The 13,528-nt window shown below is 39.8% G+C and overlaps 1 protein-coding gene across 1 annotated transcript; it reads right to left on the bottom strand.

The window, feature by feature from the left end:
- Positions 1-3,589: 3,589 nt before the first annotated feature.
- On the bottom strand, positions 3,590-13,183 carry gpr155b (G protein-coupled receptor 155b; the record flags this gene model as incomplete). Its single annotated transcript, XM_080037032.1, has 19 exons — positions 3,590-3,720; positions 4,465-4,602; positions 4,904-4,968; positions 5,086-5,181; positions 5,877-6,031; positions 6,373-6,450; positions 6,639-6,858; positions 6,960-7,047; positions 7,227-7,311; positions 7,438-7,561; positions 7,832-7,915; positions 8,919-9,074; positions 10,483-10,654; positions 11,172-11,239; positions 11,474-11,626; positions 11,761-11,939; positions 12,059-12,188; positions 12,599-12,746; positions 13,026-13,183. The coding sequence occupies 19 exons, from the start codon at positions 13,181-13,183 to the stop codon at positions 3,672-3,674; spliced, it is 2,346 nt and encodes a 781-aa protein (XP_079893158.1). The 3' UTR covers positions 3,590-3,671.
- Between the last annotated feature and the right edge of the window lie 345 nt (positions 13,184-13,528).

Here is a 13,528-nt window from a genome sequence, read left to right as displayed (position 1 = left end):
GTCTCAGAACTTCCTCATGTGTCTTACTGTAGCTGCGACTGTATGCACAGATGTTTTACAGTATCTTTGTGCAGATCAGCAGGTGTGATCTTCTCATGATGGTCTCAATAAAGATACAACTACATGGATTCGAACACCAACGTATAGTAATTGGTGCTTCTCTGAAGTGATTCACTTGAGGTTTGGAGTTTAAATAGAGATGTATCTCTTACAGTTCTACTTTTGTTTGTTAAACTGTTATTTAACGTCACAGTTTATCAGACAGGTATTAAGTTACTCTTAATAGGAAAAATTCATGAGAAGATCACATATTGTGCTCCATTAATATGAGGCCTTTAAAGGTGCTACAAGGAACTTTTCAATATTTCTGAAATTTTCCTCTGATGGTCGTAAATTACATGTAACAGCAAACGAGACAATCAGTGCAAATAATACTATTTTTATATAGTTTTCTTAATGCCTTTGCCATGGGTACGCTCGCCCAGGAACAAAAGCTGGCGTAGTAAAAACACTACCGCTTTTGTCCAAAGGGGGTGCAAGAATTAACACGAACTGAAGTTTCCTCAGAGCACCTTTAACTGAGTGTATGGTTGCACATTATGTCTATTGCTGTCAGTGTAATTGATTTACTGGAATATATATTTATTTATTTATTTGTAAATAATAAATGTAGTGTTTTGGATATCAAATGTAATATTGTCGCATGTTAGTTTAGGATTGTAGACCTTAAAAAGAGCCAAATATATTCTATTTGCTTTCAAACAGCTAAATAAATAAAATTCAAGAGTTTTTGGTCATCACCGTGGTGCAGATGCAGTCATTTAATTACAGGGGCAGGTAAACAAAAGTTTGTTGTTGAAAGTATTTGAAGTTCTTAAGGGCATTGTTCACTTCTTCCTTGACAAAAGAACGTTAAAGAAAAAAACTACTCCAATCTGCTTAGGAGAGACAACATATTTAAAAAAAAAAGATCTAACATTATTACAGTCTATTAACTGTTGCTTCTTTTTTCAGACCTGAATCAGAATCAGAATCAATTATTTCTTGCAAAGACACACAATGAAACAGGTGATGTTTTGGTTGCAAACTTTATTTGTGCCTTTCGCGTGGTCACAGTCATTGACTCTGATTGATTTACAGCAACACACTTAAAAACAAAAACATCCACAGTTACACTGATCCTGCAACAGCACAGTTACACTTCCTTAAAATCTCTCGTTTTCTTTCAGTATGTTCCATCACACGCTTACACATACACACAAACTCACAAAAAAATGTGTCCATGCACTCATACACAGACCTTCACATTGGCATAGACAGGCACTGATCTCATATAAACAACTCAGTAATAAACAAAGACCTGATGTGAACTGCATGACGATAAATGTGTCAGGTCAGGTGGCAGAGGACGACACGGATATAAATACATGCACATAGATAGTAATAACTAGGTTTGTTATGAAGAAAAGGGATCCAGAAGATTAGCGGAATATCCTTTCTTTGGACCTTCATGTTTCGGATGAAATGCCAAGAGTCACTAAAATGTTGGAACTTTTTATCTTACTTTAAATCGACCTCAAGTTCCTTGTGTCTTGCAGAAAAAATATAAAATCACAGCATCAGTTATACCTTTGTCATGTGGGCATATATCACCATTCATCCATCTCCTACAACCTGACAACACACTTTCAACTAGTAATGGTTTCACAAATGGCAGCAACTTACAGTCACAGGCAAACAATAGTAAATCAATTTAGTTGGTTCTGCCAAGTCACTTAAACAGATCAGTAGTGGTACTCAGCTTAGACCTAAACACTTCATCCAAATGGCTCAGTTTAATGTACAATATAGTAGTAGTAGTATAGTTTAGGACTGCAATTGTCTTATCAAACTGTAGATCACTTTAAAAAAAAACAATAATCAAAAAGGCGTGTTTAGGTAAAGGGGGTCTGGTTAATGTCATACATGTATCACTTTACCACAGACTTTTGTGTTCTTGAGGTAAGAAACTGTGTTTTAGGAGTTCATTTTAGGGATCAGTAGCAAAAATAACTTGAGTGCAGGTCTGGCATGGGCAGTCCCAGACAAATGTTCCAAATTGATAGCGGCAACAAGATAAGTTAGATGCAGAGAACACAAGCAACATCACAAAAAAAAATATCCAATCAGTTACATAATATATAACATTTTAAAGAATGTCATTATTCAGTCAGTGCAAAAGATTCAGTGCTGAGCAGAGATCCATACTGCTCTGAGTCATGCAAGTTGTGGACAGAGAGCAGAGTGGTTAAAGGACACAACGTGCAAACCATCAAATACGGAAGTAACAGGACGATTCAATATGATTATGTGTCATAAAAGGAAAACATGGCAACATGAAAAAGAACGACTTGCTTTCAATGAGCTACCCTGCAGCTCAGAGCTCATTGGCTAAGAGCAAACACACAGTGCTATCAGTTCAATGGTCTGCTCTTATTGTATTCTAACCGCTCTCTCACAAATGTCACAAAAATAATACAATATATATAAGGATGATTGGCTGATGAATTGTACCTTAAAACAAAGCTTATTTATCCTTCACACATTGAAAAGGGGAATACTCAAAATATTCACTGGCTTTAAAGAAAAGAAGATGATCATAAACACTTTTTTCAGGAAGAGAGATGCCATTCTGTTCACATCTGGAAAGGAGACGCACATACTTGGTCCAGAGTAAGGGCTTGTTTACTCATCCTTCTCCTCTTATTATTGTATTTCTCTTTCCATAACTCCCAATGACAAGGACAAGCAAGCAGCAACCACCATGAATAGCATGAGACTCCTCCCGTCAATCAAAGCAAACACACCTTTAAATATCATCGTGAAATAAATCGTATAACTACATTTCAAGAGGTGACATTAGCAACGGAGGGAGCAAGTTTCTTCTTCCTGGAGGAAATTCTTCTTATAGAGAAGTTGTGTCTTGTTCCAAGGACTTCAACACAATTAGCCTTTCCGGCAGTCTGCATATAGGGGTCATTGGTTGAAAAAACTGCACCATAAGGCACTTGCGCTTACGCTTTGGCACTCAGCAGTGGTGGTGGTTGCCTCTTGGTTCTTCCTCCCATATCCGTCCTGTCTATCTCCCCTGTGTGAAGTAGTACAGCAGGTTGGGTTCATCCCTGAAGTGGTGCTGAGCTGTCAGGTGATCCAACACTCCTGCCTGCTGAAGTCGAACACCGTACAGTCGGGCCTCGGTTTGCCCGGCGCACAGGCCCCTCTCCACCAGCCAGTCCACCAAGTCGCTGCCCACAAACACACTCTCTACATGGGGCAGGGGAGGTCGGGGTGAGCATGAAGCCAGACCATGCAGGTGTGGGTGGGGAGGAATTACTGAGTTGTGAGCTTGGTTGGACTGGAGCTGGGAGACGGGCTCCTCTGGGATATCAGAGATGGAAGTATGTACTACTCTGTGTTCATTCTCAGGCTCAAGCCGGGGACGGGAACATTGGCAGGAGGATTCAGCTGAATCGAGAGTTTGGGGAATCTGGTTCAAATTCTTCGCCTCCCGGTTTAGCTGCTGGAGAGGATCCTGAAACAGATGTAGGTGCCAGGGCTGATGGGAGGGGGAATGTCTCAAAGCCTCCACTAGTTATCCTGCTTCTCCTTCTCCTCCTCCTCACCTGTCATTATCAGAGGAAGGATTCACCTGTCGAAGCGCTCACACTGTCCCCCGAGCCACTAGGGGGTGATAGAGACGAAAGGGAAAAGGGGACGAGGGCAGGCAAAGGAAATGTGAGAGAAAGAAAGGAAAGAACAAGCAACAGTAGAAAGGAAAAGTGGAAAGAGATGCATGTGTTAGAATAAAAGAAAAGAAAATCACCCAAGACAGAGAAATCTTTAATAAAAGGTGTTTTAGTTTTTGTAGAAGAGTAGTTCAATTCAGTCAAAAAACAATGACAACTTGACTTTACATTGCTTACCACCTTAAATAAAACGAGAAAAACAATATACTGTAAGTACATTGGAATGTAAAAAAAAATAATAAAAGATTAATTATACAGAATTTTCAAATGGTTGCATGGTAATAGCAATAGTCACAGCCCATGTTTTTTTTAGATAATTATTTATATCTGCAAAATTAAGCATGTAATGCACACCATGGTGGAAACAACCAACAGTAGAAATGTCTGGTGGTCCAACTTGAATTTGTTTTAAGAAATTTAACTACTTGATGGAAAGAGAATGTCAGTGACAGCAGTCAATCAGAACAACGGATAAAAACCATGCGGAGGATGCAGAGAAAAATCATGGAGAAACTAAATAATAAACATTAAGAGAAGTGTATTTCCACTTTTTCCGAACACAAAAAACAAATGTAAGGATTTTTAAATCAAAACACCACGTCAGCTTTCTGCTTTTACCAAACAGGAAATAAAATTACCGTATGACATATGCAAAACACACAAGAACTAGTGTCCTTACCTGCGTGTGTGTACTATGTCTTGTACACATTGGTCTTTGTGGTATCGGACAAACTGGGTACAGGTGAGTCTGACCTCCTCTGGTACACCTGAGGGACTCATGTCCTCACTGTCCCTGCCCTGCCACAGCCAGAGCAACCTGACACACACACACACACACACACACACACACACACACACACACACACACACACACACACACACACACACACACACACACACACACACACACACACACACACACACACACACACACACACACACACACACACACACACACACACACACACACACACACACACACACACACACACACACACACACACACACACACACACACACACACACACACACACACACACACATTATCTGGAATCTATAAACAATGATGGAGAAGTCAGACAATCTGCTGATCATCTAGATTAGAATCCTCAGCTCACCTCTTTTTAAAAGGCAGGATGATGAGATGTCTGTCCAGACCAAAGATCCCAAAAGACAGGAAACCCTGGCACAAAGACAAAGAGAAGTAGGTATTTATGTATGATATTATTTAAATTGGAACGCATTACCTTTGGACTTCATGTTTACACAGACGCACACACACACACACACACAGTTGTACCTGTCCATAGTTTGCCACGGCACAGAAAAACTGTAGTTCAAGGTATAGTCTTCCTGGATCTTTGTTGAACAACCACCACAGACAGCTGGACAGGTTCTAGATAGACAGACACATTCATCAATCAGGACATTTATCTAAACAACTCAGCTCCACATATTAGGTTTATACAAGTCAGCCAAGTAAAAGGTGACGATATATATTATTTCCATAGACTTATATATTGTTAGATCAATCTGATTGTACTCTACGACTACCTAAGACAATCCAGCTTGTTGATAGTACAAATTCTAATTTTAAAATAAATAAACAACAACACATTGTGTGGCTACTAGTTAATGATATTTTCACTGTATGGATACAACAACATAGAAAACATCATTTCAAATACAGCAAGTGTTCACATACAAGACTGAGATTGTCATTGTGTGGGCGACAAATCTGAACGGCTCGATGAACCACATATCCGATCTAACACAGCCCAAAGGAAACTGACTGGGCTGTCATATATTTAAGTGTTTGTGGGTTTCAAGCCACCAGGTAATAAAATGTATGTGAATAAGCACTGAAAAAGTGAGTTTTTCCTAATATGTTGTCCCCTTTAATGACCAGAAATAAAGGAGGGAAAACCAGTGGTGTGATGTGAATGCCAAAACACACTCTCCTTCCATAAGCATCGACACACATCGACTATCTGGAGAGTATATATGTTTAATTTCCTTTTCTTTTACCTGCTAATTTGCCAATTACGCTCACACATTCGCACGGACACGAAACGAGTATTACATCCTCACCGCGAGCAGGCAGACAAAGAGCAGCAGACAGAGCAGAACGTGTCTCACTGTCTGTTTATCATCTGTGGCTGGAGGCCCGGGAGGCGGCAGGTTCAGTGGCTGCTCAGAGGAGGATGAACTCTGCTGCAGTCCATCACACAGCGCCCCACTGTGGCCTGCAGAGGACAACACACCATAACCTTAAATGGGATTTGATGCATTTCTCACATCCAGATATTGCAATGCTGTTTGAATCATTGCATTATACATTGCTGGTGTCTTGCTTTGGTTCCCTTTGGCTTGATTGGATACATTACTGACAGATATCAATTATATTCCAAAAAATGACAATGTTATGCTGTGGAAGAATAATTGTAATAAACATTGTTCTTTTTGGAACCGGATGAAAGCTTAAATATGTGTACTCGCTGTCAACCACATTTAAATTACAATTATGTAATTACAATTCACATTCAATAGAAGGAAAAGTAAATAAAAAAGAGTGTTTGTTTTTTACCTGTGCTGTTTGTGTGCTCCCTCTGCGTGCTAGCTATCATGTCAGGTAAGGCTTGGAGAGGAGAGAAACTGTGGAGGTCTGGCAATACAACAGAAACATAATCTTATATTTTGCCTGTAACCATTTAACACAATCAGATTATGATCATATTTTGTATTTATTCAGGCACATAAAATGGGATTGCATCTTCCCAACAGACAGATGATTGCTTTCAAAGCAAGTCAGACTAGGCCAAAGGTGTGTTAGCAGGGAAAACATCAATCTACCTGAGTTGATGCTGACCGCGGGGGAATTTGCCAACTCTGGCTGTTGTTGTGGTGGATCCTCCAGGCCACCAGGGGGCCTCAGCTCATCATTGATGCCTGCTCCAGCAGCTCTGCTCAGGGCCTCGTAGCCTCTCTGCTCCCTGTCTCCCTGGCTGAGACCCATCAGGGATATAGCACCCAGCACCATGCTGACTGCAAGCACCACCGCAGTGCTGATTATCTGGAGTGAGAGAGAACAGAATAAAAACATACTGGAATACTTTATTTTGAGTTTCTTAAAACAGAAAAATAATCAGACTCAAGCTGAGCAGAGCAACTAACCTGAGCCCTGCCGTAGAAGAAGGCAGAGTCTATGGAGTCAGTCCTCTCTCCTGCTATCAGAAGACCCCCGACCATCAGGAAAGGAACCCTGCACACACGTAATGTTAACACAGTTATTCTCAGATATCTGAGATCCTATTCCAGTCATTTAAATATAATTTTAATGCAGTGATCTGAAGATCAAACCAATTATTTTATAACAATGTTAAGGTTGAAACCAAGATTTTAAAGTCTTTAAGATGAAAGTCACAATTTGTCCTGACATACCCCCAACCTAAAATCATGAACACTCCTGGTCGGAGTCTCAGCAGATCGTCTCTGTTAGTCAGCGCCAGACAGAGAGGGATTAAACCTGAAAATAGGAACAAAACAAAGGAATGTGAGAGCCAGTGTGTACATAATAACATAATAAATCATAGTATTGAGTCAAATGTAGTCTGAATATGGGGAAACTGAGGTTATAAATATAAACACTTACTTGTCCAAATGTATGTGCTGTACAGAGAGCCATATAGCAGAACGAAGGTGAATGTTTTACCGATCAGATTATCTTCTTGTTTCACCAAGAAGTTCCACAGGATCATACTGACACACACCAAAAACTAGAGCAGAGAAAAGTACAGCAGGTTAAGGTAGGACAGTAACGGTAAACATAAGGAGTCAATGGGCTCAATTTATAATTTCCAGGATAAATGAACAAAGGCATTTACATTTATTTATTTACTGTATACAGCACCTTTCTTAACAGTGTTATAAAGTGCGGAGAACCAAAACAACATCCGAATATCATTATAATGAACATCACTGTTGAAATGCGTGCTCTACAACACTTTAAACACAGTGTTGAGCTCAAGTTGTGACTGGAGACTGACCTGAGCCAAGAAGAGATTTAAGGCAAAGAGGTGAGGAAGTCTGTTAAATTTCCTGCTTAGCAACATCACCACGATGGTCCACACCTAAGAAGAAAAAAAACAGGCGCGTGACTTATTATTAGGGTTGCAAAATTCCGGGAATTTTCAAAGTTGGAAACTTTCCATGGGAATTTATGGGAATTTTGGGAATTAACGGGAATAAACGGGAATTTACTAAATTTAAAGCTACCCAAATGCATTACATTCTCCTAACTATGTTATTTCAGTCCAGGCAAATGTTCTAGACTGTAAAAAGCAGTTTTTTCAACTAAGTTTTAATATATTTATTATGAACATTTAATTTCAAATCAGATTTTTAAAAAAAGTTTATTGAGACACCCAACTTGATATAATTTATTGATTTTTACTAGACCAGGCTTACAGAGGCTTAAACAGTGATTTTAAATATAGTTGGGGAAAATATATTTTAGCATAATCTTGACTAAAACAACCAGATTTTATGCAAGTACACTTGGCAAATTGCACATAGCACACATCCTACTGCAGGGGTACTGAGGCCACGTCCCCTACATGCACTGTGCATTCCTCCATCACATCGTGGGGGGGCAATTTACTTTATTCATTGAATGGGTGGGGTCAGACAGATGAGTAATATTTAACTCAACATACATCTTTTTGTTGTTCAGTGAAATTATTGATTGTTCATAAAATAATCAAAACTTGAAAATTCTTTTTACAAATAAATCTGTTCAAATCTAATGTTTTTTTAATTGTATTATTTTGCATGGATGTCTGCCTATGACCAAACATAGTGTTTAAATGTTTAGATTTATGTTTGGATATGAAAAAAAAATCATTTAAATTACCGACATTTAGTTAATTCCTATAATTTCCGATTTTGAATATTCCCAAAATTCCCGAGCGAAAGTTCCCGTGGAAACTTTCCGGAAACTTTCCGGTAATTTACCGGAAACTTTCCACCCCTTTGCAACCCTACTTATTATTACAGTTTTTTGTGATCAACAACCACTGGAGGACATGAAGATAAATAAGTCTTACGCCGAGATATGGCTGCAAACACACTCACCAGTGCTACAAGGCTGACGATGCTGATGTTGAAGCTGACGTTTTCGAGTTCCGTCACCAGGGGGGTCGGGTCCATCAGAGGGATCGTTAACAACCAGGCCGACACGTACATGATGGGTGCAGACAGAAACGTACTGATGACCATCCCTGATGTTACCTAAAGGAAAGGACAGAGAGAAAGACCATTGAAAAAAAAAACACAAGGCACACCACTAACTGACATTTTAACATGGGGATACTGGCCAAATGGATTTGTGGGGATGTTGTATCAATATACTGTGCAAGAAATTTGGATCCGTCCTTATTCATTCAAAAACTTTACAGTTATAATTAGGGCAGTCAAATTAACGCGTTAATTTCGATAAATTAATCACAGAAAAATGTACGCGATTAAAAAAATGAACGCAGATTAATCGCACTTCTATAGTGCCCTTTGACCCGGTGCAAAAGTGCTGCGCAGCTCTGTGAGCTGCACTGAGCTGCACCTGTAGCTTGCATACACAGCCCGCACGGGTGAAAGGGAGAAAAGTAAAGAGAGAAGCAGAGGAAAGGGCGAGGCCGAGGGCTCTATGGACGGTTTATGTGATGCTTTGGGCAAATAAGCATGAAGGTAGGAAGACATCTTACTTTATTCTCCACAGTGTCTGTGCATTATTGATTTTGTGGGTGCAACAATATAGGTTCAAAACAGTATCTCTCAATCTTCCTCTGTGTGTCTCAATTTTGTTTGCTAGCTGTCTCGTCTCCCGTGTAAACGGACACCCGCCCGTGTGTGTGTGTGTATGTGTGTGTGTGTGTGTGTGTGCGTGCGTGTGTGTCAATATTTTTGCCTATGAGTACGACGATGGTGAATGAATCGGCATAGGCATCTGTGGGAGTGCAGCGCTGTCTGTGTGGAGACAGAAGTTACGAGAGACGGAGAGCGAGAGAGCGAGAGAGAGAGAGAGAGAGACTGTAGCAGGCTATACAGCCGTTTATAAACAGGTATAAAAGTGTCATAAAAGTATGCGATTAATTTAGATTAATTAATCACAGAGCCTGTAATTAATTAGATTAATTTTTTTAATCGCTTGACAGCCCTAGTTATAATTTTCTTTTCTTATGAACCTTTTATAGGCATAAATCAATACATGTCAATCACCTGAACAATACAATTAAAATATAGCCATTGAAGTTACGTTTAACTTAACACAAAATTATCAAGCAAAGAGCAAACACAGCTAGCTTGTGTTTCTACTTGATCTGACACAATTCAGACGTTCTCAAACTCCCCTTAGCTTGCTCCAACGGACTAAACAAGTCCAAACAATGATGTCCGTGTTGACAGTGCTTTTTTTCCCTTGTTTCCAAATAACATACAATCTTAATGGTGTCATGTTGCGGGTGATGAATAATGAATACTGTAGAAAGTAGAAAGTACAAGGCAGATTTCGAGTTGAAAATTGGACTTTTCTATATTGTTGTGTATCTTATTCCTGTCCTGTGACCTGACCATGCTTCAAAACTTAACATGATGTTTTAAAGTGTGCTGTTTAAAGTAGGATGACTACATCAACACTACTTACCACCTCTAGCTCCATGTTATAGTGTGCGGCATAGATGGCCACACTAGGCGCGGTTGGGAAGACTCCATACAGGAAAGCAAAGTTAGACAAACTAGTGTGGTTGGAACTTGTGCTGTTGACTCCAACATCCAAAATATCGACCATGTCTTTACAGACCAGCGGCATCACAAGGCTGGAGAAAGACATAGAATACATACATACAACTTAATCAATGACCAGTTGTTAAGGCAGGTTTAGTTTATGGAGATCAGGCTGGAAAACCTGTACTAACGCTGATACACTTTGTATAAAAACCCTGGTAGCTATAGCTTCAACGATTATTCAACTTTCTAATGTGATTTTGGATGCACAGCACAATTTTTATCCTATTATATTTGAGTACTTACATATAAGTTAGATATACCTGTAAAGTGTAACACAATTTAAGGCAATACACTTGCAATAAATACTTCCTTTGTCAAGCTTAGCATTTTTAGGTTTTTTGACCATGTGTCACAGAGAATTAATTTTTATTTCTGAGGCTGTAGTCTGTGCTGGCCTTGTACTGGACACTTTATATTGAGTTTTTCTCAAATAATCTTCTTCATTAATGTATGTACTTTACTTATTCAGGTATACATGCACTGTATATACATTTAAAAGTAATGTAAGAATGGTATATCAGACAAACACCATCCATTCCCGCTTACAGTTTGGCTGTGATGAGGAGAATCAAGGCAACTCCACTGTCTCGTGTCAGTTTTCTAAGCTGACCGACCTGCCAGAGAAACAGAGATGACTTTACTGTGGACATATCCATCATACATACACAGGGTTCTAATAGTTGAAAATACAGTAAGTTAAATCAATTATTCTTAGATAAAAGAAATAAACTGAATTCACAGTCGCCATTCAAAAGGGAAACTATTAAGTTAAAATGTACAGTAAAAGGCTTAAGTAAATAAAAATTGAATCCAGACATTACAAAAAGACTGAACACAACCAAACTCACCATACTAAGACCCAGGTAAAACAAGGCCGCCCCTCCAAAAGAGTTAGCCAGGCCATCTATGAACTCTGAAAGCACGGCAGGGATCTGCTGGCCAAGGGCAAAGTGGCCGATGATTCCTACCATCACCATGAAAACTACTGGGTTCTTTAACACCTGGAGGGGTAACAGAAAGATTGGATACAATGACATTAAAACTTGGTAATAAAATAATAATATTGCAATCTCTTAGGGTGTAAAGGTTTTTATGCCTGGTTTGTTATTCACATAAAAATACCTGTATACCATACCTGTAGGAATACAACTCCCACAATGCTTAGAGTGCTGTGCTGTGAATGGCCGGCCTGCTTCCACTTCTGCACCTCACACAGAGCGAAGCCAATGGGATTGAGGAGCATGAGGGAGACCGGGGCCACTAGATAGATGTACTGGAGGTACTCTGGATACGTACTCCGATACAAAGCATCCACTAGAAATATAGAAACAGAGGGAGAGGGGTTTGTTTATGTCTGGGATACAGTATTTTTTCTTAATTGACAATCTGTATGAATGGTTTACATCAGCGACAGTGTTTTGTATCTGCCTCACCTATGGGATACCCTAAGGCAAAGTCATTGCTCTGCGTAGCGAAGATGGCGTACAGGCCAGCTTTGCTGTATCTGTTCTCTGGACTGGCCACCAATAAAGTCAGCACACACACCAGCACAAACACTGTCACCTACACACAGGGTCAGATTATCAAGGTCAGGTTGTGTATATTTGTATACAGTACTTCTTCCTAGGGTTGAATAATTAACTTATTTCAAATCAGAATAGTGATTTCCAGGGTTTAAACTGTTTCAATCATGTTTCAAATCCATGCCGTTCTCCTTGTGTACCTAGCATGCTCACCAATCAAAAGTGGCCAAAAGCAACGGCATATACGCATACAATTATATCACAAATCGAATCGCAATATCTGTCAGAAAAATAAATTAGGTATTTTCCCAAAATCGTTCAGCCCTACTTCTTCCACAGAAAAAATATGCTTTCCTAATCTACAATTATTTCCAACAACCATGATATAAAATACAAAGTACAAACATATACTGGTAAAACGTGACCACACACACATGCACAGACACAAACCTTAGCAATCAGGACACTCCAGAAAAACGCCCAGATGACATCTCCAAAGTCCAGCAGCACCATGTTTTTAAAGAGCAGGGCTGGAAGAGCAAACTTGGACACAAAGTTCCCCAAACCCTTGGCTTGGCTCTCTGTGATGATATCTGCCCTGTAGATACGAACGGAAGAAACGGACATAAACACATGTAATAGTCACAGTGGTTGTGCATTTGTCACTTTTATATATTTTCATTGGGGTATCTGCAGAATTTCCCACATACAGCAGAATCTTAAACTACAGACTGGATGCATGCAAAACTGAAGTGGACAGAATGGCAGCCCTTTGGTCGGGGGCTGCCGTTTAATTTCCGGCCAAAGATCAATGATGACTTAAAGCTTCACTAAAAAACATTAGCAACAATAGTAGCTGCTTTTGCACACGCCCTACCTGCCAGCAATGTAGCCACACATTATGATGCCAAAGCACTCAAGGAGAGCTGGGAAAAGCTTGTCGATGGACATGTGGGGCACCGCAGTGGAGCCCGCCAGGGTATTATGGGATATATTCTTCCCATGGATCAGCACGTAGTTGTTGGCAGTCTCCATGGTGATAATATGTTAGGGATAGGGGGGTCAGGGTATGTGTGAGTGAAGTCAGATAATGGATGGTCCAGGAAATCTAAAGGAAGGCCAGAAAAGAAAAAGAGTGGCATATTGAAAATAGGCAAAATAGAAATATTATGTTTCAACTACACAAAGCAGAGGATGAGAGTGACTGATGGTTCAACTCGTAATGTCTGGGGAACCAAAAGAAAACCAACACGGATTGTTTTAATATAGTGAAGGAGGGACTGTTGCCTGAGAAACAGTCAATCAGGGTGCCAGGAATTCGTATTTATGCCTGTGTGCGTGAACACACCATTGACTAGGTTAGCACTGTAAACACTCTTC

The sequence above is a fragment of the Ammodytes marinus genome, assembly GCF_949987685.1.
Source record: "Ammodytes marinus genome assembly, chromosome: 11".
Classification (NCBI taxonomy): domain Eukaryota; kingdom Metazoa; phylum Chordata; class Actinopteri; order Uranoscopiformes; family Ammodytidae; genus Ammodytes; species Ammodytes marinus.
Note: the sequence above shows the minus strand (reverse complement) of the source record. Positions and strands in the feature narration are given on the sequence as shown.